The sequence below is a fragment of the Coturnix japonica genome, chromosome 3 (genome assembly GCF_001577835.2).
Source record: "Coturnix japonica isolate 7356 chromosome 3, Coturnix japonica 2.1, whole genome shotgun sequence".
In the NCBI taxonomy this organism is placed as follows: Eukaryota; Metazoa; Chordata; class Aves; order Galliformes; family Phasianidae; genus Coturnix; species Coturnix japonica.
This window is the reverse complement of record NC_029518.1, coordinates 87718738-87743976: the sequence shown is the minus strand read 5'-3', so window position 1 is coordinate 87743976 and position 25239 is coordinate 87718738. Positions and strand designations below refer to the sequence as shown.

Sequence of the window (25239 nt, the reverse complement as noted above, 5' to 3'; positions counted from 1 at the left end):
AGCTGTTCTATTTTTATTATATTTAATTGGAGGAGGAAAATAAGTAACAAACTGAGTAAACATCCTGAAGATTCTGGCACCTTTTAAAGAATCAAAGGATGTAGGGAACAACGAGGCAGTAGCAGGACGAGTGGGCAGCCCATGGGCTCTGCTGGTGAGATGGTCACTTGGAAAACAGAAGAGTTCAAACATCTTTTGTGCCAAATTTACAGAAGTCTGGGCCTCTTTCTTAGGAAAGTCCACTTGCATCAGTGCTTTGTACCTTTGTGGCTCAGAAAATACGTGTAAAGGAACAGAAATACAGCCACGCTGAGTCAGATCGACAGTCCATTTAACCTGGCATCCTCTCTCAGCAGTGGCCAACAGAATGTTTGGAGCAGTAACGGAAGAAAAGCCCACATACATCCTTCCCCAGGATAATCTCCTAAATTCCAGCAAGCACTTTAAGAAGAAAAGACTGAGAAATGTCCAACCAGAAAACATTACGCAGCCCAACAGGCTACTCTCAAGAGAAACAGGAAACCAAGTTTTCTAACTCCACATAAGAGCAAGAGCAAATTCAAGCTGTTTTTCTGCAGCCCGGCCTGAGCGCTGTGGGAAGCAGCGCGGGAGGAAGGAGAAGGAGGAGGCCTTCATCTTTGCTCCCTTTCTGACTTAAAACATTTGAAAGTCTCTAATACATTCCATTCTTCTTACGCAGGGAAGTTTCGGTTTAGAAAGGCTAAAATTAACTATTTGCAATTTGTGGTTATCTGGATCCAAATTCGTTAAAAGTCTCAACCAATATTTCCTTCTTTCTTTCTTTTTAAAGGCGGGGGGGGAGGGTAAGGTGTCAATTGGAACTCCAACAAGAAGATCACCTAAGTTCTGCTAGAGGAATAACTACATTTTGGCAAATAAATCCCCAAACAAACCCCTAAATCATCCTACAGAAAGATCCCACGTGCTTTCCCCCACACTGCCCATTTAACTAACAAAGACACAAATCAAATATAGTGCAATACTTTTAATTCCAGTATAAACAATGATACATAATATATAATAACCGCTCTACCTTAAAAGCAAAATCTAACCTCATCTTCAATGTTAGTAATTTGTATTAAAGTACTGAGCTTCGCAGCAGCCATAAATCACTCAGTACCTCACACCTTCTGGTGTTTCAGGATAAATAACAGTGCCAGAGGCTGCTGCAAATGCTGAACACAAATAGGAACAGCCTTCCCAGAGACAAAAGGATGCAGAACCACAGCCAGCGAGTACAGAAAGGAGAGGTGAGCAAACAATTGCAGTAGAGACACAGCAAAAGTCAGCTTAGCCGGACTGCTTTTATTTATACAGTAACAACAGCAAGTTTTGAACACTCACACCGTACCAGTAAGCACCATCTTTTGACGTTTCTGGAGCATCTTTAAAGGCAATCTGGATCTTGCTGTAATTATATCTCTATGTCAAAAGATCAGAGGCACTCACAGACATTCTCAGTTTATTTTTCTATTGGAAACTCTCTGCATTGCTACCCTCAATCTATCTGTTACAAAAGGCAGTAAAAGCTTCCTAAGTTTCATCACCCCCTTCCAAAATCCTATTTCCATTCTCTTCTCTTTATGTCACTTCCTCCCTCCACACATCAGCCCTTTTCCAACCTCTGTCCACTGATCATCTGGCACATTACAAGAGGCTGGGCCTTCATTTGCATCCTCTGGGACACAAGTTTCATATTCTCAACCCAGTTTAGTTTTGAGTGACTTCTTTATTTGGAAAGAACACGTGAAGAAGTACTCCAGAATATTATATTCTACAATAATCATGGCAGTTAATTTAAATATACATTGGTCTTAGGCCTGAGATGTGTCTACTTAAGAGAATAGGAAAGCACAGAGACAGACACATGATAAAAAAAGATGGGGTTTAACGCAGAATTGTCTCTCAAAGCATCTTTCCACAAAAGCAATACTCCTCCAGCATCTGGGTTTGTGGTTCCTGTGGGGCCAGTGCCAAGGCAATCTGTTTGAACAAGCACTGGGCTATCTGGCAGAAAAGAACAGTAAGCATTAAAGCTCTAAATGACTGTACATGCAGCTAAGGGTATGCATGGTGAAAAGAAGTAGTGCTATTGCTCAGGGAAACTGACATTTGTAAGAAGTAATCCTACTGCAAAGTAAAAGATGGGAAAATTTGACACTGCTCTATCACAGAATCTCAAAGGTTGGAAGGGACCTCAAGGGACCATTAAGTCCAACACTAATGATACAACAGGTACGCTACAAGAGGTCGCACAGGTACATGTCCAGCCAGGTCTCAAATATCTCCATAGAAGGAAGCTCCACACAAACACATCTGAGCACAGTATCTTATTAAAGTCATGGTACAAGGTCAAACAGGTGATCTCAGAAATTTCCTCCATCAATAAAGAGAAATCTCAGAGGTTCAGAGCCTTTGAAGCCCTAGTCCCAACAAGTCATTACATGACACTTTTGCACACTAAGCAAAAAAGGTGTCTGCTAACTCAGTTTCCAGGTGGGTCCCTCACTGTATCAAGTTGGACAGATACTTAAGCAAGGCGGGGGGCAAATACCAAACATTTTTGTTCAGTGACACTTCTTGCTTAAGAGAAAAGAATGGAGACCTCAGACGCCAAGTAGTTTTCAAGAACACCTCCACCTCTTAGTTTATTTTATAGCAAGCAATGCAGTCTCAATTTCTCTTTTTACAATTTTACCATCATAATTGCAGCTATCTGCTTCCAAATCTGAGGTGAGTGGATTTTAAATGGAGATCTCATAAGCAAAGTAACAGACTTGAATTTACTTCTGTACAGAGGATCATCTTTTAAACAAAAAGTTTAATTCTTGTTTAAGAAGGACAAAGCAAGAACCACTGATGTCATCTGTCTGGAATTCAGTAAGGCCTTTGACACAGTATCCCACAACATCCTTCTCTCCAGATTGGGAAGATATGGATTTGATGCGTGGACTGTTCGATGGATGAGGAACTGGCTGCAGGGTCGAGTCCAGAGAGCGTGGTCAATGGCTCAACACCTGGGTGGAGATCAGTGATGAGCAGTGTTCCACAGGGGTTGGTGGTGGAACAGATACTCTTTAATACCTTCATTAAAGGCATCTGACAGTGGGGCTGAGTGAATCCTCAGCAGGTCTGCTGATGACACCAAGCTGTGGGGTGTAGCTGACACACCAGAGGGATGGGGTGCCGTCCAGTGGGACTCAGGCTGAGCAGTGAGCCTAGGTGAACATCATGAGGTTCAACAAATCCAAATGCAAGGTCTTGCACCTGGGTTGAAGCAACCACCATTACCAGTGCAAGCTGGGGGATGAAAGCACGGAGCGCAGCCCTGCTAAAAAGAACCGGGGGATAACAGTGGATAGGAAACTAGACATTAGGCAGTAATATGCCCTTAGCCTAGAAAGCCAACCATATTCTTGGCTGCGTCAAAAGAAGCAACACCAGCAGGTCAAGGGAGGTGATCCTGCCCCTCTACTCTGCCTCATGTGAGGCTGTACCTGGAGCACTGCATCCAGACGTGGACTCCTCAGTGCAGGAGAGACATGGACCCGTTAGAGCACATCTAGAGAAGGGTCACAAAAATGATCCAAGGGCTGAAAGACCTCCCATACAAGGACAGGCTGAGAAAGCTGGGGCTGGTCATACTGGAGAAGAGAAACTCCGAGGTGACCTGAAAGCAACCTTTAAATATCTACAGGGGAATTATAGGTAAGAGTCTGTACTCTTCAGCAGAGTCTGTGGTGACACAGACTGGTATTCCACGTCATAACATCATGTAGTGCACTGGGAGTTTAAGCGTTAATGCTCCAGTTCCAGGTACCTGTCCAAAAAAGAACTACACACCCCAAGGGGGCTCTGCAGTCAGAGTTCTGCCAATCAAACATTTGACAACATCAGTATCTCCCTATATGGGTTCATTGGAACAAAAAGAAACTGCCTTCATTTCATTTTGTTGATGCTTTGTCATGCTGTAACCATCTGTAAAGAGCTTGCATTTCTGTTGCATAAATCCATAAACACAACAGACTCTTAATTTCCTTTTGGGAATGTGTTTATAAATGGAGAATCCATCCAAACCATCATACGCTGGCATTCATTACAGGTGCTGAATGAGAGAGATGCCAAGACACTACTTCACTCTTGAAAACAATTGTTTAAATTGGAGTTCCAATAGCTTCAAGTGCAGCTAAAATTAATGGTTCAGGCACTCCCGCCACTAAGGACAGCTTCCTAGAAGTGTAAGTGATACTTCAGTCACACAGTTACTGGTGCAGCCAATAGTAGATAAAAAATATCCATTTACACCATATTTGATGTAAAAATAAAAGCCTTACCAACTGCATGACCTTTGGCAAACTAATTATGGAGTTCAGATACACTGAAGATATCAATAAAACAGATTAATCAAGACTTTCCTCTACCACTGACCACCAGGAAGATAAATTCATACGCAGCCAGCTACCTAACACAACCAACTCCATACGTGACTGGCAAAAACTGCTGATATGAAAAACATGTCAACCACCAAGTGCCACCAAGAGAGCAGTAAAGCAACACAAAAGAACGAACTAAGCAGAAGAATGAATGAAACCAAACAAAAAGCAGCTTACAAAAGATTTATTACCTCAGTGCCTCTGTAATGCTACTCTCTTCAGCACAGCTAGTGTCTAGTCTACAAGGAACTCAACATGTAGGAGGACTCTACCATTATTTTTGTTGTTGGGAAACATACTCCTACAGCACCGTAAAACAAACAAATGATTAAAAACATGTGCTTCGCATGAGTCTGTACTGCATGTGATAACAGAGCAGGGGCTCTGTGCTTGCATGCGCTAAGGAAATTTCCACTCCTATTGCTATAGCCGAACACTAATCCTTTTTGATTGAAAGGGCTTAAAATGATTAGGAAATGCATTTGTTTCTAACTCGCCTTCCCTTAAAAACAGCCTAAATTTCCTTAAAATCGCATATCCCGGCAAGAAATCTTGTACAAAGAACATAAAACCATAAACCATGAGAAAACATGCAAATATTCACATCACTTCAATATTTTGCCTTCAAATGCTCTTTCTAAATGTAGAACAAAGCTTTCAGAAATGTAATTTGCCCAGTCCTAATCACTTCAGCTCTTTTCACGTACCTACTACATGCATACTTAGCATAATGCCTAGACAGAAAGATAGATTTCAGACCAGACTACACTGATAATCTGATCTTTAATCAGGGATGGCTGAGGGGTCTGCAGTCAGCAGGTGCTCCCCTAAACCACACTGCCCTGGAACAATAGCAAGCAGAATTTCAGCCCTCACTCTCAATTCTTCATTTTTCTTGTTTTAAAATGTCAGATGGTAGAATTTATACTTCATGTTCCATCACGTTAACTTTCATAGCCACCTATTAAAGAATACTCCAAAGAAATACATTTCACTCACACCATTTACATAGTAAAATGAACAGAATTCACCTATAAAAAGAAGCAAATGTTTCGAATTCTGCCCAACACCAACTCACTTGAAAACAAAGCCTTCTACTCTAGACAAAAAAAAGCTTATTATACCCAAGTTTATTTCCTGCAAAGCAGCACAGCTCCTAAGAACAAAGCTATTCACTTACAGCACTATATCTCAGTTTGTTCATCAATAAACTCTCCCCTATAAGGCAAATTATTTTCTGCATCCAAACACAACCAACTGTGAGATACACACAGAATCACAGAATGACCCGGGTTGGAAGGGACCTCAAGGATCATGTAGTTCCAACCCCCCTGCCTGGCAGGGCCACCAAACATACACCTTTACTAGATCAGGTTGCCCAGGGCCCCGTCCAACCTGGTCTTGAACACCTCCAAGGACGGGGCATCCACAACCTCCCTGGGCAGCCTGTTCCAGGGCCTAACCACTCTCCTAGTGAAGAACTTCCCCCTAACATCCAACCTAAATCTTCCCTCTTTTAACTTAAAACCATTTCCCCATGTCCTGCTATTGTCAGCCCTTTTGAAGAGTTTACTCCTCTCCTGGGTGTAAGTTCCCTTCAGGTATTGAAAGGCTGCAATGAGGTCACCCCGCAACCTTCTCTTCTCTGCATAACACTTAGCCTTATGTCCCACTCTCTGGATACAGCACACAACTCTTCTTCCACTCTCCCAAACTGCAAGGCAGGCTGTGCCACAGCTCCCCTCCACCATCCTTTCCCTACACTCCCTGCCCACCTCCTCACTCCCATGATCCTCCCCATGTCAGCCCTCTCCCCATGCTGCTGGCTGCCACTTTCACCCCACTTTCAGCAGAAACGCTGACGCATTCTCCCTTCCTCTGCAGTTCCTGTCAATTCTTATTTCTCTGAACTTCCTTAGACTTCTGATCCATTTCCTTCTCCCCCTCTTAATGCTTCTGCCTATGTCAGTTCCTGACCCTCCTCCACAACACACGCACCATCAGTGTTTCTGCTGCTGGACGATCCCCTCTGCTCCGTTTTTAATCAAGACTTCATCCTCTTGCTCGTCACTTTTTACTGATCTTCATATTTCTTCTTATGTGTTTCAGCTGTCTATCACTTTCCAAGTCTTTTTCTTGCACTCCCCTCTTCTGCTGTTTCCTAGCCAAGTTTTTCTCCTCCCCTTAATACCAACATAGATGTAATTTTGTGAAAGAAGTCTGGATTTAGTCCAAATGAAAGAAGCCGATAGTCATCTTAACGACAGGCAAATCCAACATCTTAACGGCAGAATCTCCTCCAGCTTGTGTCTCTATCCCATCAAGAACAACTGCATCCAGTGAGCCTTCTGAATACAGAAGAGCTTGATGCTAACAAATGCAAGATGATGGGAAGACTGGAGGATAAAAGAGAAATCACCCTACCAGCAGCCTGCAATAAACTCCATAGTTACACACATCGAACTTGTGTCATTCCCTATCTTTACCTACATTTTCCAGACGAGTTTTAGTAGAAGTCTGAGATGAGACACAGTAAAGCAGGGACTTAAACCTTACATGAAAACCTTCCTACGCAGCTTTAAAATTATGGCTCTCAGCAGTTCTATTTTTCATAAGAACCTGTAGAACACCAGGGAAAGAGCAAAGAAGGAGCCGCCATACTGCATATATGAGAAGGCCAGAACACACTGCTTAAATGAGTCTCAGCAATCAAAGCATTAAAGGAGTTTAAGCCCAGACATTACTTCAAAACAGTTCTTAAATCTTTGTTAAAAACAACTGATGTAACAATTACAGTAATTCTTTGATGGTCTGTCCATTCAAACACTGCTCATTCCTTTGGTGCATTCTTCTTCAGAGTACTGAAGAACTTCCAGAACCCTTCATTCACTATTTTTCCCCAACACGATGTTCTCACACAACTCATTACAACTTCAAAAACTAACACATAAAAGAACCATCCTCCAGCAGCGGCAGCTTCTGTAAATAGTGTAAATAGCTGCTGGCATTACTTCTCAAATATATCTGGAAGCAGGAAGAGGAGCCAGTTCTTTTGCTAGTCTGCTGCTCAGCCACGGATACCTGCAACATCTGAATCCAAATCTCCTCAATTTAACAGCCATGGACCACATTGCTGCATCTTCTGCAATCATTTCTATTAGCAGACATGATTTATTCTTCTATTTCCAATCCCACTTTTTTTTCCCCTACCCCTCTGTGCTTAAGTATCATCTTAGTCTTCAGAGGATTCATAGGAGTCTTTGCAAGTCAATATCCTACTCCATTCAGGATCCTGGGAAATAAGTTAACCAGCCCCCGCAAACTGAGTGCTTTAAGCTCAGTCTTGTTTTTCACTTTGCTTGCCTGCATTTCTATTTCTGCTCTCTGTTCTACCTACTTCCCCACTTACAGTTTGAAAACTCCAGTAGAACACTTGTTTAGATCTGGTAATACTTGCATTACCTTTAGCACTACCATCCTTTCTTTGTCGCTTCACAAATCTCTATGACTAAAGAATGCCTTTGTTTCCCTTGTTGCCTGTTGATACAGCTACAGAAACTTGACTTTCACAAGTTGGCCCCTTTCCTTTACACATACTGTTTAACCACACAGCTTTCCTCTATCCATCAGTCCTTTTCCCTCCATTTTGGACACACTCTGTTCATTTGTGACATTCTTCTCTATGTTTTCCAAGACCACGGTTTTTCCCATAACATTCCCCTTCCTTGGGATATATTATGTTTAGTAAATTAACTCTTCAGTTCTGCTGATTTCATCAGCTCTCAGTTTCTACTCCGAACTCAACTTTCTGGATTGTTCTGCTTTGTTTTGCTTTTAATATACAACAATACAACTTTTAATGATTCAAACACTTCGCTTACTTCCTGTCTCATCCACATCATCCATGTGATTGCTGCCTCACAACAGTATATTCTCCTGCTCCTACACATTTCCTCCTGTCCTTGGAGGTGTTCAAGGCCAGGTTGGACGGGGCCCTGGGCAACCTGATCTAGTAAAGGTGTATGTTTAGTGGCCCTGCCAGGCAGGGGGGTTGGTACTACATGATCCTTGACGTCCCTTCCAACCCGGGTCTTTCTGTGATTCTGTGACATACATATGCAGCCTTTTGCTCTGCAGTGCTTATTATCTCATCATTCCAATTTTGATTACTACGAACATCTGACCTGAGAAATAAACAGTCTTTCTCAGTCACATCTGTTCATGACAATACCGGAAAACCTTTCCATTCAACTTCTATGCAATGCATACCTCTCCCTAGTTGCTGTAATAACACTCACTTTCGCATCAAATGTAAGACAATGGTCTTTGATTCTAATGCCTACAGGAAAGCAACACCAGTCACCTCTTCTTCCCTTTTGACTCTGCTCCATCCAATCAGACTTAGCCCAGCCACCAGCACCCACTTCTTTTTCAGAATCACACAATCATACTTACCAACCAAAAAGGGGTAAGAAATTTTCTTATGCTTATTTTGTATAGCATCTACAAATCCTACTGAGCTACACACATTGCTTTACATAGAATGGGAAGGAGTGTGGGGATGGAAGACACTCCTATAGCAGAAAAATCTGTAGAAAAGTTTTACCCAGTGGCTGTCTCCTGACTTTCCATTTTCTTTTTTCTTTTCCTTCAATCTCCTACTAACAGGAGATTCTTCCCTCTCTTGCAGCTTCTTTGAATATAACATTTATTTGGAGCCAGTGAGGTCTGAAGGCAAGTGAGGACTCTTGCTACAAGCCCATCCATTGGAGAGAGCCCACCTAGTGCCAAAGCGCCACAGAGCCGGGTGGGGCTCTAGGACCATGGACAGGGCTGCCTCACCCCTTCTAGGACCTGGCCTTATTGCCGAGCCACAGGACATGTCCAGGGAGCTCCTGGAGACAGGGCAAAGCAACAGTCATCTCTGTACCAAAGCGACTTTAAGAAAGTAAGAGAGATAAGGAGATTGCTAAATAGAAGTAAAATTTTCAGAAGCCATAATAATAACCAAAATAATAAAGGGAAGAGGTACTGAAATGGGGCTGGGGGCAACTTTTTTAAAGCTTCAGGTGTAAATGTTACTTGCTCTTGGGGAACAGGATTTGACAGCATGGTACCTAAGCAGTAATTCTCTGAGACTGGGGTGCTGGAGTTCTAAAAAGGACTGGTCGTAACTTTATGTATATATGTACACACACACACTTATATACATTTGTGTATATATATAGCACAGAATATATGGAAGGTGCAAACCATTTTAAAAAAATAGGCTAAGAGTTGATCTGAAACATTCATGAAGAGTTACCCTAGTATTCTGCAATCTATCAAATAGCCATGTCTTGTTCTACATGCAGACAGTTAGGTGCTTTGGAAGAGGGATTAGGCTTTTGTCCTGCAACTGTTTAATGCCTCACAAAATGAAGGACTCACCTTTCAGATCACAGAATGACCCAGGTTGGAAGGGACCTCAAGGATCATGTAGTTCCAACCCCCCTGCCTGGCAGGGCCACCAAACATACACATTTACTAGATCAGGTTGCCCAGGGCCCCGTCCAACCTGGCCTCGAACACCTCCAAGGACGGGGCATCCACAACCTCCCTGGGCAGCCTGTTCCAGGGCCAAACCACTCTCCTAGTGAAGAACTTCCCCCTAACATCCAACCTAAATCTTCCCTCTTTTAACTTAAAACCATTTCCCCGTGTCCTGCTATTGTCAGCCCTTTCGAAGAGTTTACTCCCCTCCTGTTTATAGGTTCCCTTCAGGCATTGAAAGGCTGCAATGAGGTCACTCCGCAACCTTCTCTTCTCCAGGCTGAACAAGCCCAAATCCCTCAGCCTGTCCTCATAGGGGAGGTGCTCCAGCCCCCTGATCATCTTCGTACAAAAGCCACAGTTAATAAAATACTTTGGAAATATATTTTTCCATTGAAATTCCCATCAGTAAGGGGGCATTTGGCATAAAGAAGCTGATGCCCCAAGATGCACCAAAGCAATGTATACAGCAGTCTGTTTATATACATCAATTTGAAACTGTTATAACCGACTGTACATTGTCTGTAATGTTCAAGGTTGAAGTTCTGTCTTATGATACGCACAGTGCTCCAGCTGAAAACCTGCAACATTGCTCCTGTGTTCCCACAAATCCCATCCTGTTTTGTTCTCAAAAAAGAAAAAAGAAAGAAAAATCCAACACTCCTCAAGTCGTAACACCATTCGTGTCATAATTACTTTTCCAGAAACATCTTTTGAGGCAGATGAACAGAAAATTACGACAACAAAAAGGAAGCAGAAGTTGAACGCAAAAAAAAGAAGTTTTAAACACTGTGTTTATGGAACTCTATTTAGCAGAGAGGTAAAAAGAAGTACGCAATTATGTTCTAGAAGGAGCAGCTTACAGCGAGCACAAAGGTATATGAGTTTACAGGTAACAGTAGCAAATTATCCAATGTGCAACATGAGTAATTTTCTACTTGTACTCAGAATAATATATGAAAATGTTCTCTCCACATAGATTTCTAAAGCAAGCCAATATCATGAAAGCAGTGTTAAGAAGAGATAAGTCCAGCCTCAAAGACCTAAGAAAAATACCTAGAAAGTATACTTTTTCAGAACATGTGTATGTATGTGGGTATCCAGTCTCTCACTCACTGATCATACCAAGCTGGTATCACCTCTTGCCCTCATTAGCTTTGCAGAAAGACAACAAAGCAGGGAGGATTAGAAATTCTAGCTCACCAGAGAGAACGGAATTCAATGAGAGCTGATCCTTCATGCCTCCCAAATACAGCTGAGAACTGTGGGATTACCTTAGAAGGGATGTAGGTGTTGTGATTTCTGATAGAAAAATTGGCGTTTTAAGTGCCAGTGAGGAAGGAAAGGATTTGATACTGAAATGATACGCTGCATCTCTAGGACTGAAAGTTACAAATACATAAATCATTTTAACTGTAAAATGAGGAGCACACTCAGGTGTAATGATCATGGAAGAGGACTTAGAGAACAGAGGCAAGTACAAACCCAAACTACAACTTTGGTTTTAACGTTAGTTTCACTGACTTTATAGAAATTCCGGCAGAACAACTTTTACATAGATCTGAAACTGAAATCGTTTGTATCCAAACAACCAAGATCATCTCTGCCTACCTCCACACTCCTCTCGCTCCCATCTTCTCCATCTTTCAATCTCACATTTGTCCTGTTGACTAAAAACACACTCATCACAGTTGCAAGTACTACTATACTGAGAGATGATGCTCCAGTAACCTATTAAACTTCTGTCAGTGTTTCCACTCTCTCTCTTTCTAGGGAAATCCCAGCTCTAGTGAAGTTGAAATAGGCAGCGTAAGCTTTGTGCCTGGAACCCTGACCTGGACACCAGCTCTCAGAACACCAGCCCTCCAGTGCCCTTTACTCATACAGGAGCCCAAACAAGAGCACCCTGCCCCTTCTTTCTTGGTCCAGAGGCACTGTACCACGAGAAACAGAGTAGGAATAACTACTTCTAATTTTTATGGGCTTCAGTCCCAGGCTTTATTGTAAGACTTAACTTGTGCTTCAAAATACAGTGGCACACTTGGATACTATTCATTAAACCACTCAGTGAGGTAACCATTTCCAAAAGATATTTAATGCGCACAGCTATTAGAACCTTTTTTCAGGCTCCATTACAGTTTATGGACTATTTTATTTAACTTACAGCACCTGAGAGAAGTGCACATTCCAAGTACCAGCAGTACTGAAATCAGATTTTTAAGCATTCATAGCTTAAGAACGGTCACTGCCCACTTTTAGATCCTGTGATAAAGGGAGACCTTTAACAAAACCAGTAAGCTGAGAAGTCAGCATTTGTCAGACCAGATGACTGACTTCAAGCAACCCCTCCCCCCATCATGTGACCGTGCCCTGGACTCTATCAAAACTTGTTTAATTGCAGTCATTATCATACATGCAAAGATTAAACAGTAACCTGTAAGGGCCTGGGACACACTGCTGACTTGTAGTTTTGCTAGAAGGAAGAGATTCCCATCATTTTGCTAAACAACATCCTTGCGTGACAACAGCACAGAAATTAAATGATTCCTTTCCCTTCAAAATCACACCGCACTCCAATACATTTCCTAATCCCTTTCCCACCACTGGCAGGGAAGGATCAGCTTCTCTTTCTCCATGTGTTTCAATAGGCACTGCACTTCTGCTAATCTCAAGGGCTGTGATCAGCCATCTGTCATTGGTCTGTACAATCACACAGAATAGTAAAACTCCAGGTATTCTCCACTGGCATTAAAAATCAATCAGACTCTGCAACTGACAGAGGTCAGTTCATCTAAGTCCAGGAAACACTGACTTAAGGCAACACCATCACCCACAGAGTCATAACTGGTAAATGATACGCATAGAACTGCCCAACGTCTTATTGATCCCCTATCTTAACAAGCCTCTTCCACTCCATCACTGAAAGCGAGGCCTCATTAACTGAACCTTTAAGCCACTATTATATACCTACTAATTAACTAAGACACAATTACAAAACCGGTAGCCAGCAGTGCTACTAAAAGCTTCCCATTGGGATGTGGAAGCAGCTCTTTGTTTGCACCAAGATGCACTCAGGCTGAGCAGCCCCACCAGCCCACAGCTGCTGTACAACCACCCCACGTCTCTGCTGCAAGGCCGTGCAGAGCCAGCTCTGTGTAACATGGGCCATTCCAGACACGGGTCTGGGAGGAAAAGCAGCTCAGGGACATCCACGACACATGACAATTTACCAGCACTGTACTCTGCAGCAGCAGCACACTGGAAAGTGATGCTTCACAGTACGTGACTCTGGAAATGGAGACAGGTTCCTTGTGTCACCTGCAGTTTTAGATGCATTCTTTTGAAGTCCTTGTTCATAACAACCCGATGAGCTAATTCCTGCTCGGCCTTTAGGAAAACAAAAATGTGCTGAACGCTGACTTCTCTATTACACAATTTACAGATAGATTTTTATCAACAGATTGTATTTAACCTGAAAAACCTGGCGCTTCATTTTGAAGGACTTCAGGATTTCCAAAGCTAAGTAGTGTAAAAAGAGATTTCACAGTTTGGAAACCACGAAAATGTGTTTGTTGTCCTTGATATATAAAGAAGAACATCAGCGCTCAAACACACGCTTTACAACAGCAGTAATACGGGCAGCAACTACTGATATTTAGCCAAAGCTGAGAGATGGATCGATAAGATGAAGATGGCTATGGCTAATGCAATCTGTCCTCAACTACTACGCAAACTCCACTTAGATCTGTAAGGCACATTTGTTATCATCTTTATCACAAGAGGCAATTTTTGTATCTAAGCAAGTAGCGTCTAATATCTGAAATATGCAGAGATACAAACTAAGTTTCGCCATCCTGACTGAGCTCCTTTAAAACCAAGCAGTGGTGTATCAGCACCTGATACACCCACAAACACCAAGCAGGCAGATTAAGTAAGAAAGGAATCCCACTGATTCAGAGCTTTAAATGCACATCACTCTTCTGACGTTAAAGAAGTTTTCAAGATGCAGCTCTCCGAGTTGGGTTTTTAAAGGACTGTAAGATACATAACATGTCAATTTCATGCTATTATATAGAAATTTCTGTGCAAATCAAACATGTGAAAATGAGCGTGAAAGAAAAATGACCCGAAAAGCAAAAACTTTCTTCCATGTTTTCCCCTGAGAAACAACGTGTCATTTTTGCAGTTATAGCCTAAGAAACTGAGGCTCTGATACCACATTTTGTGAACCCCATAGATAAGAATCTCTTAATTCCAGCAAAACTGCTGCTAGTCCAAGTGCTTACACTGAGTTATATTCTGTGTCAATCAATTACCAGGCAGCTCTACCACACTGCTTTAATGACTCACTATTACAAATATTCTTGAAGAAAAAGTTACCTTTGATACAGAATTGTTGATCTTAAGACTATCAAGCTAACAACGTGTAATTAAACGCAGGCGCTTAAGTGCAAGCTTGCATGGAAGAAAATTACCTCAGCAACAAAACAGTAATTCCTCCTGTGCAGATTATTTGGAATTCAGCTCCTCGCTTTAGTGGTTTTGGGAACTGGCAAAACAGGAAAAGCTTGAAAAGGGAGTCGAAACCCCTAACCTGGGTTTTGTTCTGGTAATAATCCATCGCTGGTGGCAGCTCTTTTGTAAGGAGGGACACTGATTGCTGGCAAGATCTTTCTGCTGAAGAGGCTCTTTTTAGAATACGTGCTTACCGCAAAACAAATGAACTGAACGTACTGCCAGAACTGATGTAACAGGTAGATGGAGAGATGAAGCCATATCACAAACAGGATCCCCCTCCCACAAGTTACTTCAGGGAAGCTGCTGGGGGAATCGAGATACCGAGCGGCTCCATCTCATTGTGTGTGTATGACAGGGATGAGGAATGCGCTCTCACTGTGTTCAGACCTGTCCCAGATTTCCGTCTGATTTGAAGCTGGAAGGAAAGCAGTCTCCTGCTCAAGGAAAGGACTCCGTCTCTCACACCGGCGCTGGCAGTGAGGCACGACTGGCTGTTACCACCAGCTTCAATAACACATCTCGATATCTTCCAGGAAAACAAACAGTCCTCATCCCCCAGACAAAAGCAGCTCAGCCAGCCCGCGAGCAGACAAAAAACACCGAGCTGTGGCCGCCCAGCTCTGAACGGAGTCCGACCCGGAGCGGCTCCCGCCCGCCGGGACCAGGCGCTGCCTGGCGGCTCCCGAGGGGCTTCTTGAGGGCAGGGAGCGGGGTATTCCCGTGTGCGGGGAAGGAAGGAGGTCCATCCAACCCCCACCCGTACCGGAGGCAGCCACACACACAGGAGCACGACTACAGGCGGGAGAGCATTGAGCGCCCCGCACGGCGGCGAGGCCGAGCGCCTCAGGTGTGCGCCAAGGACGGCGCGGAGGCTGCCGAGCTCCAGCCGCCCCCCAGGTACAAGAAGGGCGGCACCGAGCGGCTCTACCGGAGCAGAGACGAGAGCTCGGCTCCCCCCATCCCCGCACTGCCCCTGCCCGGCAGAGCCGCCCCGGGGGCCGGGGGCAGCCGCGCCGCAGCCCTTCCCCCTCCCTTTTCTCCCCCTCTCCCCGTTTCCTCCCGGCGGCCGGGGGCGCTGCTCGGGGCCGGGCGGGGAAGGGAGCGGCGGGAGCCGGCGGCTCCGGTAGCGCCTCGTTCGCCGCCGCCAGGCCGAGGGGCTGCGCTGCCCGCGCCCCGCCTCACCTCCTCGATGGCCGCCACCGTGTTCCTGCACTGGGCCATCCGGGTGGTGAAGTTGGAGGCGGTAGGTGACTTATAATCCTCATTGGTCTCGGACACGAATTCCGACACGGAGATCTGGTCCGGCATGGCGGGGCGGGGATGAGCGGGGCGAGGGGAGGAGAGAGCGGGCGGCTCCGGGGGGAGGGGAGGGCCAAGGGGGGCTCCCCCCTCACATCGCCCGGCAGCCGGCTGCGGTGCGGCGTTGTTCCTCCGCCGCCGCACAAGGAAATTCCCCGCACCCACACTCACTCACACTCCTCCTTCTCCTCCTCCCCGCCCGGTCACGCAGCACCGGAGCCGGGCACACGCCCAGCAGCGGGAGCGGCCTCGCAGCCCGCCCGCCTCTCGCACACACACACACAGGGCGGAGGCGGGACCGGGCGCGGCCCCTCCGCCCCTCCGGGACCTGCCGCCCCCCAGCGCCCGCCCTCAGAACATGGCGCTTCACTCTGGAGCCCCCCGCTGCTGCGTGTGGGGAGGGGCGGGCGCTCCCGCAGCCGCGTCCCGCCTTGTGATCCAGCAACAACAACCGGCACAGAGCCGAGGGAGGGAGGGGGAGAGGTGCCAGAGGTGGAGGGGCCCCTCGGGGCTGTGCAGGTAGCGGGGCGCTGCCCCTCACACGTATCGGAGGCAGAACGGCATTTCTACAACGTACGGGTTGAAAGGAAAGTCAGAAATGCTGTCACGGCCCCAAGAGGTCCGTGCAAAAATACTGTGTAACGTTTCTATCTTGTTTCTTAGAAAGCTTTTTCTGTGCTGGAAGAGGAAGCGTTGGTAGCGGAGCTAATGCTTTGTGCTTTTTATATAAAGCCACAAGGATGAATTGAGGCTGAAAAGGCAGGAATTAGCCCCATCTGTGGGATCTGTCACTGAGGTGGAAAAAGAGTGGTTGGTGAGTTGTCACTGGGTGCTATGAGGTGACACAGTGCCTGCCGTGCAGGGATGTGATCTACAACGGTGAATCCTCCAGGACCGATAGCACAGAAAGCTTTGTGGGTCTGTATTTTGGCCTAGAAACCCTCCAGCAGCATCTCAGTCCCCTCTGGTGATGAAGTTAATCACTGTCTGTGAGTGATCCTTTATTACCGTGATTTAAAACTCCCCAGGTAGTTGAGAGGAGCAGGCAGGCACTCCTGTGCTGTGTTTGTAAAATGGCCAAGTAAACACCTGCAGGCCTAAGCGGATGTTAGTGCCCTTGGCAATCCTTGCTGCCACTGTGTTAAGTTCTCCTTTAACGCAAATGATGAAGTTTGTCTTTTTCTGATGGTAGCAGAGATTTGTGCATGTTTCAGTTACTGAGGCACAGGCACATACAGAGTATTTCAGTGTTAACGCAGTAAACATGTCTGTCAGCAGTACTTATGACCAGGCTTAGTATAAATACTCATTCTTGCTAAAAATATATGTGGTGTTACATCTTCATTTCTGTGTCAGCTGATGGTGATATCATTGGAGCATTACCTAACCTCAAACTATCATCTAAACTTAGTAAACACTGATGTTCTTAAACTCTCGTGTCTTGCACTGCGGCATGTTTATTTGTAAAATCTGAAGGGATTAAAGACGTGGAGAGGTAAATAATACTGGATGTTACCAGCTGTCTGATGTTGTCCAAATCTACAGCCTCTAGCAGCTGTGTCTTCTGTCTGATAGTACATGCATCTAAGACAGTATCCTTATACAATGGGGCCTTACGTCCTATAGACTTAAGTTCTGTAGGTTAGATGATTGCAGTGGCATCTTTAACTGATCTTTAACTTAATAGATTCAATAACTTGCCATCCCAGTGAAGCTGCTAGGTACTTTGGTCTGTCCTTTTGCTTAACAGGCTGCTTTTCACACAACTCCATCCTGGATCCAAAGGTTTGTACTTGGTTCATTCTGAACAGTTTTCCAGAAGGCATCAAATCATAATTCCAAGCTCAAAAGTCTGGAGAGCCTACGACTTCTATTAACATTCTAGAGCAGCACTTGGTCACAATTGCTCTATGTTCCAGCTATTGCTTGTTTTTGTTAGTGTGTTATGTGGTACTCAGACATTACTCCCTATAAGCATTCATATATGAGACTCATTCATGTAATGAGATAATTTCTAAGTATTGTTTCTTAATAAAGCAACCAGATGAACTCCTCTTTGTTTTTAAGAGGGCCGAGCTAACTTGAATTGCTTTGTATTGGCCACAAATCAGGATTGTGTACACAGATGGTGACAGCGGTTCAAATGACACGCAGTAGCTTGTAATTCTGCAGTAACATTTTATTAGTGTGTGTGAATCCAGTGTCTCACACTGAAAGGATGTTTTCTCAGCCCTTCAATCATTTTTACGGTTCTAACACCTCAATAAATTGTCTTGGCTTCCTGTCCCTTCTCTGACATGTTCAAAAGTCCTATCAGGCTTTCTGGTTCCAGTGTCACACTGGTTCAGCACTATCCACCCGGACCTCTACGTATTTATGGGCGACACTGAATTTCAGTATCCAGCCCCATTCTCTGAACCTGTAACTAAGCTGTTCAGTGGAATGTCTCAATAGTCAGAGAACTGTGAGCCAGGCTGGACTTGCTGCTACTATTTTGTCTCCTGGTTCTGCCTGCCTGCCTGTGTATCTTCTCTGGCTTTAGACACTCCTTCCTTACCTGCAATGAATACTAGCTAAAAAATCACTGTCTTTGAGCCGGTCACACAGTTAGAGGGTGCAACTCCTTATCTAAGCTTCTACTAAAGAGAGAGAGAAAGAACAAAAGCATTTTTCAAAGATCCAACCCTGCATGTTGCTCTGTGTTAGATCTTGTGGATAATGCACAGAGCACATCTCTAGAGAGAGGTGAGAAAGACCAGGGTTTAGGTCTCCTTCCCTTGCAGAAGAAATGAAAATCAAAAAAACTCTGTACAAATATTTCTTCCTGTGCTGGCTTCAAACCAGCATTAATGTTTCCACCTGCAAGTATTGTTAGGAGCTGAGCTAGACCTTCAAAATCACAAGACTAATTTTAAAAGAACTGGTTTCTTTCTCTTTTTGTTTCTTGTGCCTTTAGAAATTGTATCTGGATGCCAAAATAGTGATTTTTACCTCTGTCAATAAATAATAAACCAGAGACCTAGTACTGTACAAACACAGAGGTGAAAGACTAAGGCTGTCTCCAGAGATGTGAGAATCCAAAATAAGTGAGTAGAAAGCTAATTGAGTGAATATGAGGAGATACTGGACCTCTCTTAGTCTGTGTGACAGACAGTGTGTGATCTTGGCACACGGACTAAGGCATTTTAAGTACGATGTTCAAGAGAGATTTTAAGATAGGTTTGGGATATTAGGGGGGACTCACTATAGAAATGAGGTCTAGTCTAGGAGAAAGCACATGAGACTTATGGTTTTATCAGTCTAGAGCTGGATGTCAGCACGATGGATCATGCAGAGACAGAAGTTAATGCCTGTTCAATAAAAGGACATGCTGAAGGAGTTGTAAGAATAGCAAGGAGAGAACACGATGAGCTGGTTAGCACAGCTGATGATCCCTCAAGCAGCTGCCTGGAATAGGACTCAAAATGTGTAAGGGATCTCTTTTTCCACAGCAGTCATGTGTATTATTGCCCTTTACCTACTGGCTCAATAACAGATTCTTTCATGGTATTTGCTCTGTCTTCTTTTGGTACCACTGTTTTTTGTTGTTTTGTTTTGTTTTTTTTCACAGAATTTTCTTCTTTGATAACTTAAAAAAGCTTTAGGAAATGATTTTTCTTGACCTTCATGGTGGGTACTCAGCATTTCCAAGGATTCTGATGGTTATTTATTAGTTGGGTTGAAGATGTGATTTGTGCAACGAGGAAGTGATTCATAGAAAATCTCATTAGCCTTGTTTATCTTCAAACTTAATAAATAACCAAATACATGTAGGCTATTGGCTGCAAATCACTGGATGAAAGTTTTCAGGCAGGTAGGTGCTAAACTCAGAATATTATGGGTGCGTATAAGTCAGAGCAGGTAAGTAAAGCACCGTGTGATAAGTCCTGTTATTGGATCCTGTGGCTTTATCCACAGGTTTACAATATTTATTATTCTTCTTAAAGTACCAGATCCCAGTGTTCAGTTTTCAGATAATCGCTTTCAAGTCAGACTCCACTCTCCGAAATGACTGCCTGTAATTTCAGAGAAAGGCTCCTGGTTGTGATTTCTAAAGGTGTAAAATCCTATAAGAGCACCCATTTTTGTTAATTGTTACATTACACCCACGGTTTTGAAGGTCTAACTCATTTTGTAATGATACTAATTACAACGCGAAGCAGCTTTAGAATAGCAGCCTCCGCTGTTTAGGAATGAACTGATGGCATTACTCTGTTGAAAATAGTTTAATGTGTTGTACTTGCTCTCATGTGTCTATTTCTAGAGACTGATTGCTACAGATGGGTTACACCTATGTTTAAAAACTCTCCAGTTTTAGTTCAGAAAAGAACCCGCAGATACTCTTAACCAAAGCGGAGGGTGTTCTGCTTAAATGGTGAAACTGAACAAGTCTGAGTCTGTAAACCTTTGACTAGAACAGGGTTTTGTCTTATTGGACCTTAGCAGAGCTGCACCTTTTTGTTTCCTAATGTTGAAATTTAGTAAAATGTCTTATTGTCCCACTATTTATAAGGTGTGTTGTGGATGACTGTGTGTATTTTCCTACCTGTTACATACAAACATTTTAGGTTTTGGAATCCAGTGTTCAATTTAGTGGATCAGACTGAATCTTTCTGTGCTACTATTTCAGGCTGCCCTCCAGAGTTGCTCTCCTCATGGCATCTCAGGCTGGACTGAGTTGTGAGGATGGAGCTGCAGGCCCTTGAGCCATCTCTAGACTGCACATTAGATGGGAAGCCCTCAGAGCTATTGACAGCTGAGGACTTACCTTGCTGCAGTCTCAATAAGGCTGTTCTAGCACTCCTGCCGTACAGATTGTGTTTCCACTGCATGAGCTGCCTCTTCATTCTTTGTCATTATCCATAAACACCACAGCATCTGGGTCTCTGCTCTCATAAACCAGCCTGCTAACACAAGCAGAGGAGAACAATATCAGAAGGGGGAGAATAGGTCTTTTCTGAGAAATTACAGAACTACCATTCAGTCCCAGAATCAGCGGAGTACCCTGCATTCAGGTGACAGGAATGACGTGAAAGTCATCTGAATCACGTTTAGGAATGAAGAGACAAAGTGAGGAGAGGAGATGTGCTTTTGGCTTCAGGAATTTCTAGAAAAAGTAAAGAAGAAAAAAAGCTGTATTATTTTCAAACACAAAGGGTTTTTATTTCTCTCTTAAAGTTGCTGTCAAAGAGAGACTTCTCAAAGTCAGTTCAGAAGACAACAGTGCTCCATCACCCCACTGGAATTTATAAGATAGACGGGGAACCTGAAGGTTGTCTCTCTTCAGAGAGACAGTTTGAAATCCTATGAAATGCTGGGAAATTAAATGCAGTCCTGTCTGGCCAGGACCTGAGCAAGATGGAGGAAGAAGAACTGTCAAAAAAGAAAACTAAAACTGCTGTTACCTACTTTTAACATGTAATATACAAATTCAGAGTTTCCTCACTGCAGTGAGGCTGGGCTTGAAACAAAATGGAATTCAACGGAAAAAACATACCCTGCCTGGTCTCCTGTAGTCAGTCTACCAATCAAGCTTGAAGCATGCAATCATGTACTTGGTGAATGTCTGTTAAATAAAATATGATGACCTTTAAAGCAGAGAATATATTAATAAACAAAGGGAAGTCTTCTAGCATGAAGTCTTCTAGCCTTGTAGGGGAAAGTCCTCAGCATACTTTTCAAACTTCTGTCAGATCACTGGCCTTGAATCGGAGAGATCTGGCAGTGATGAAGTGGCTGCCTTGGATGCCTTTCAGGGACCATCTTTTGCTCCCTTGGTTGCTTGCCCAAGGCTGATCATCAGGAATCCATGAGAAATGGTAGGAAACGTTGGTTTATTGCGTAGGGCAACTACCTGGCAGTGAGGGTCAGTTTTGTAGTCAGTGAGGAAATCCTGTGTTATCTATGTAAGTTATCTTAGGCAAAATAACACAAGTGTCTGCAGGGTATGTACGCTCAAATTGATTGCTGACCTTTGTCAATTGAGGAAAGTCTCACTTCTCTTTCTCACTTCTGAATCTCACCACAAACTTGTTTTTGCTGTCTTTTGAGGTTACTCATACTGTTCATAAATTTCCATCTGTATTTGTTTTTCTTTTAATGTTACTTCTAGCACTTGACATACAGAAATGTAGATTAAGTTAGTATGAGGAGTCTTTGTGGCTTGTGAACTTCAGCGTGAGAGTTACTGCTAGAGAAAGGGAACTGACTACATACTAGGAGTGGACAACAAACTGTCCCTACTAATACTGCCTGCACTGTTGCCATTACAGCTTGGTCTCTTTGTTTCTATGGCATTCCAGTAAGGAGGTGCTTTACCAGACATCTCAGTTTCATTAAAAGAAAAGGAGAAGGAGCTTTGTCTTTTATATCACAAAATTGTCCAGTTGGAGGCATCTGCCTGAGGCAATTACTAACCCTGCCTCCTCTTCCTTGGCTGATTTTCAAAGGGCCATAAGGTAGACTAAGCCACAGGTTCCCTTATGGAGTTCTTGCCCAGCTGCTTGTCTCCTTCTTGGATGTGGACATGGGTGATCTGAGGGGCCTCATGGAATTGGGGTGGATGTGAGCTGTCAGAGTTTGAGGGGTGAAAGGCTGTAGCACTGTCTAGTGCGATGGCAAGGAAGTGGCCTTTCAGAAAGGTCAGGAGGTGAAAGAAGTGGTAAGGACAGAAAGAGAGAAGCTGAAGGAGTAGCAAACATATCCTTTCTTGTTCCTCCTACATAACGAGTCATGCTAATACAGGACTGCCTGATGAACCGTGCTTGTGAAATCTGCTGAGAACTCATCTCTCCAGTGTGTTGCTGTGCTGGAACGTGGCAGGCAGGAGAAGACTCACAAATCAGGTCAGCTCTAAGATACGCAGACCATTCTTGCAATACAGAAAATGTTATATCTAAATCAACAGATTACTTCTACTTGTGTGTTTAAGTTTTTTTCATGCTGGTCACAGGCCACAGACAGAAGTAGTTCTTTTTCAGAAGCAGATGGAATAATTGTCATAGTTGAACACTATTTAGCAGGCAAAACAGCAAACATCCACACCGAAGAGCAGAGCATGGCACAACTCCTTTGAAGGGGACAGCATGTCACATCTATATTGGTGAGCTAAATGGTACAAGAGTGGGGCACAGCTCCTGCAAAGTGACCACAACAATGTTGTAGTCACTGGCCTTTAAGAACAGCCGTGTCTTCTGCACCAACTTTATGGGTCTAACCTTTCTTTCTTAGTATTTAGTAAAAGCTTCTGAAAATAAAACATTCTGATTCCAATTTACAAAATTAATTTAAAAAATTAAACCAAGAAGAGACATTTAAAATTCCCTTGGAGAAAAAAAATAAATAAATAAAAAGTCTTTCACTCAATACAATCATTGTTCTTATGTAGTTCAGCTTAACCACTGATATTCTTAACCATCTGTTCGTGTCCAGTACCCAGAAATGGGTGAGACTGGTATATGGAGATTTTGGCACTGTGTTAAAAAGCCTGTTTTTGTATGTGGATGACAGGCACATCCAAGCTATGTTCACTACTGCTATGGCTGGCACCTCGCTTTGCTAAATCTATCCGCCTCAGTCACTGTGACCCTGCATACTGTAGGTTTGGATTTAGCATTTTGTGGGTTTCAAGCATGCTATTGTATTTCCTATGCTGTCATCTAAATAATTACGCAGTCTGTTCTCATTGAACTTGTCTTAGCAGTACAGCCTTAACTATGCTTACATCTCACCTATTTATGCACAGCATATTAGTGAGTCCAACACTAGTGTTATCCATTTTAAAATGCACTCCTAAGTGTGAAATTCCTGCCAGGCACTTTCTGAATTCATGGAAGGGTCTGGCAACATTCGTCCAGTTGCAGGACAGTAGATGCAAAGACTGCACGTGGATAATACTCTTCAATGTTAACTTAGCCTTGCTATGACAATAGTTTCGTAGAGTACAATTTTAATGTTTCTGAGTATGTTATGAAATTATGTGGGAAACCATAAGCATGAAAAAGCAAGGCATAATTATTTAAATCATCTTTGAGATTATTTCAGGAATAGCAGAAGCACTTGGCACTAGAGAAATACGCATGTCAGAAATGAATATAGTTAGAACCTGAAGGCTTACAGACTTCAGAGAGAAAGCAGAATGAATTAAAACTAAATCAATACAGAAAGATGTGTATTAAATTCCCAGTCTCCCTTATTACTTACAGAGTTTAAGGAAACAAAGTAATTTCATTAAATGGGCAGGGCTGGGATAACTAACTGACTTTAACTCTCTGAAGATGGCATTTATAGTGGTAATCAAAAATCCACTACAAGCAAAACGTTCTAGCTTTGAAGTTTATCGATTTAATCATTATTCTACCACTAAAAAGAAGTGCAAGAAAAGCCCAAGTATTTATTTGTGTGACATTTATCAACAGTAGTGGACTAAATCATAAGCACAGATAATAAGTATAAATAGTTGTGATTAATGGAAATAACAGGAAAAAAGTCAAAGTGAAAAATAGGGGTTTGTCTGAATTGTGTACGCTGTTAATGTTTGGAGAGTAACAGATGATCTGAATAAGGCTTATGAGTTCTTCACTATGTACAGAAACCAGGATGTTATCAATGAAGAGAAACGAATTACATACCAGAATGTTGCTTGTTGTGTAGTAGCTTGTAAGTTTATCTCATTAAAACTAACTATTAAAGCATTTACAAATCCTAATCTAAAATCTTTCTTGCTTTGGTATTCACATGACTAGTCACGCTCATCTGAATTGAACTTAAGGAGCAGAGTTTGATCGTTATTTCTGTGTGATTCATTAAAGTTTGCGTTAAGAATACGTATAAATAATAAAGTTCCTGCCGTTTAAAATGAGGTTTGTGGTTTCTGAACACCTCTGAATTGAGGCCACTCTGGTATGTACTGTAAGCAATCTAAGTTGACATCTATAACCTGACAGTCTATTTTTCTCCTAGAAGAGAATAATGAATTATGCAAAAATGGGAAATGAATTCCAGTATCTGCTTCAGAGCAGCACAAATGCCACGTTGAAAGCCAGTCTGACTTTTTCTTTTTAGAAAAGTCTTTGGTTTGGAAAACTTGTTGAGAAAACGCTGCGTTGTTTTGTTTCATCTTTAATCAGGGAAAAGAATTATCACAGTAAATCGAAAGCAGTTTGTGAGAATGAAGCAAAAGAAGTGATATAAAATCCTTAGGAAATCACGTGATGTCCATTCACACACTTTCATTATACTAACAGAGAAGAAGTTGCTTTATTTCCAAAGATATCCTCTGATGATAACTCTCAAAAGAGAGAACACGCACTTGTTTTTGCCCAAAGGTAAAAAGAATTGACTTTATGATACCAATCTTTTTGGAAAAAATAAAGGTTGGAGGAAGCCCTTCAGTGTG

General features: G+C 43.1%; 1 protein-coding gene and 1 long non-coding RNA gene across 5 annotated transcripts in view; one reads left to right on the top strand and one right to left on the bottom strand.

Annotated features, from left to right (window-relative positions):
• The window catches only part of ASAP2 (ArfGAP with SH3 domain, ankyrin repeat and PH domain 2), a 77023-nt gene extending 61163 nt beyond the window's left edge, over positions 1–15860 (bottom strand). For 3 of the 4 annotated variants that reach the window (XM_015859398.2, XM_015859396.2, XM_015859399.2), the window contains exon 1: positions 15687–15851. In XM_015859398.2, coding sequence (XP_015714884.1) covers positions 15687–15812 — 126 coding nt within the window. In that variant the 5' untranslated portion in view covers positions 15813–15851. Of the gene's footprint in view, positions 1–15686 lie in introns of all 4 variants that reach the window. The other variant, XM_015859400.2, reaches the window with a different exon arrangement.
• LOC107312205 lies at positions 15420–24699 on the top strand. Its single transcript, XR_001554435.2, has 2 exons — positions 15420–15747; positions 20473–24699. It is a non-coding gene; the product is annotated as an uncharacterized LOC107312205 (long non-coding RNA).
• The last annotated feature ends 540 nt before the right edge of the window (positions 24700–25239 follow it).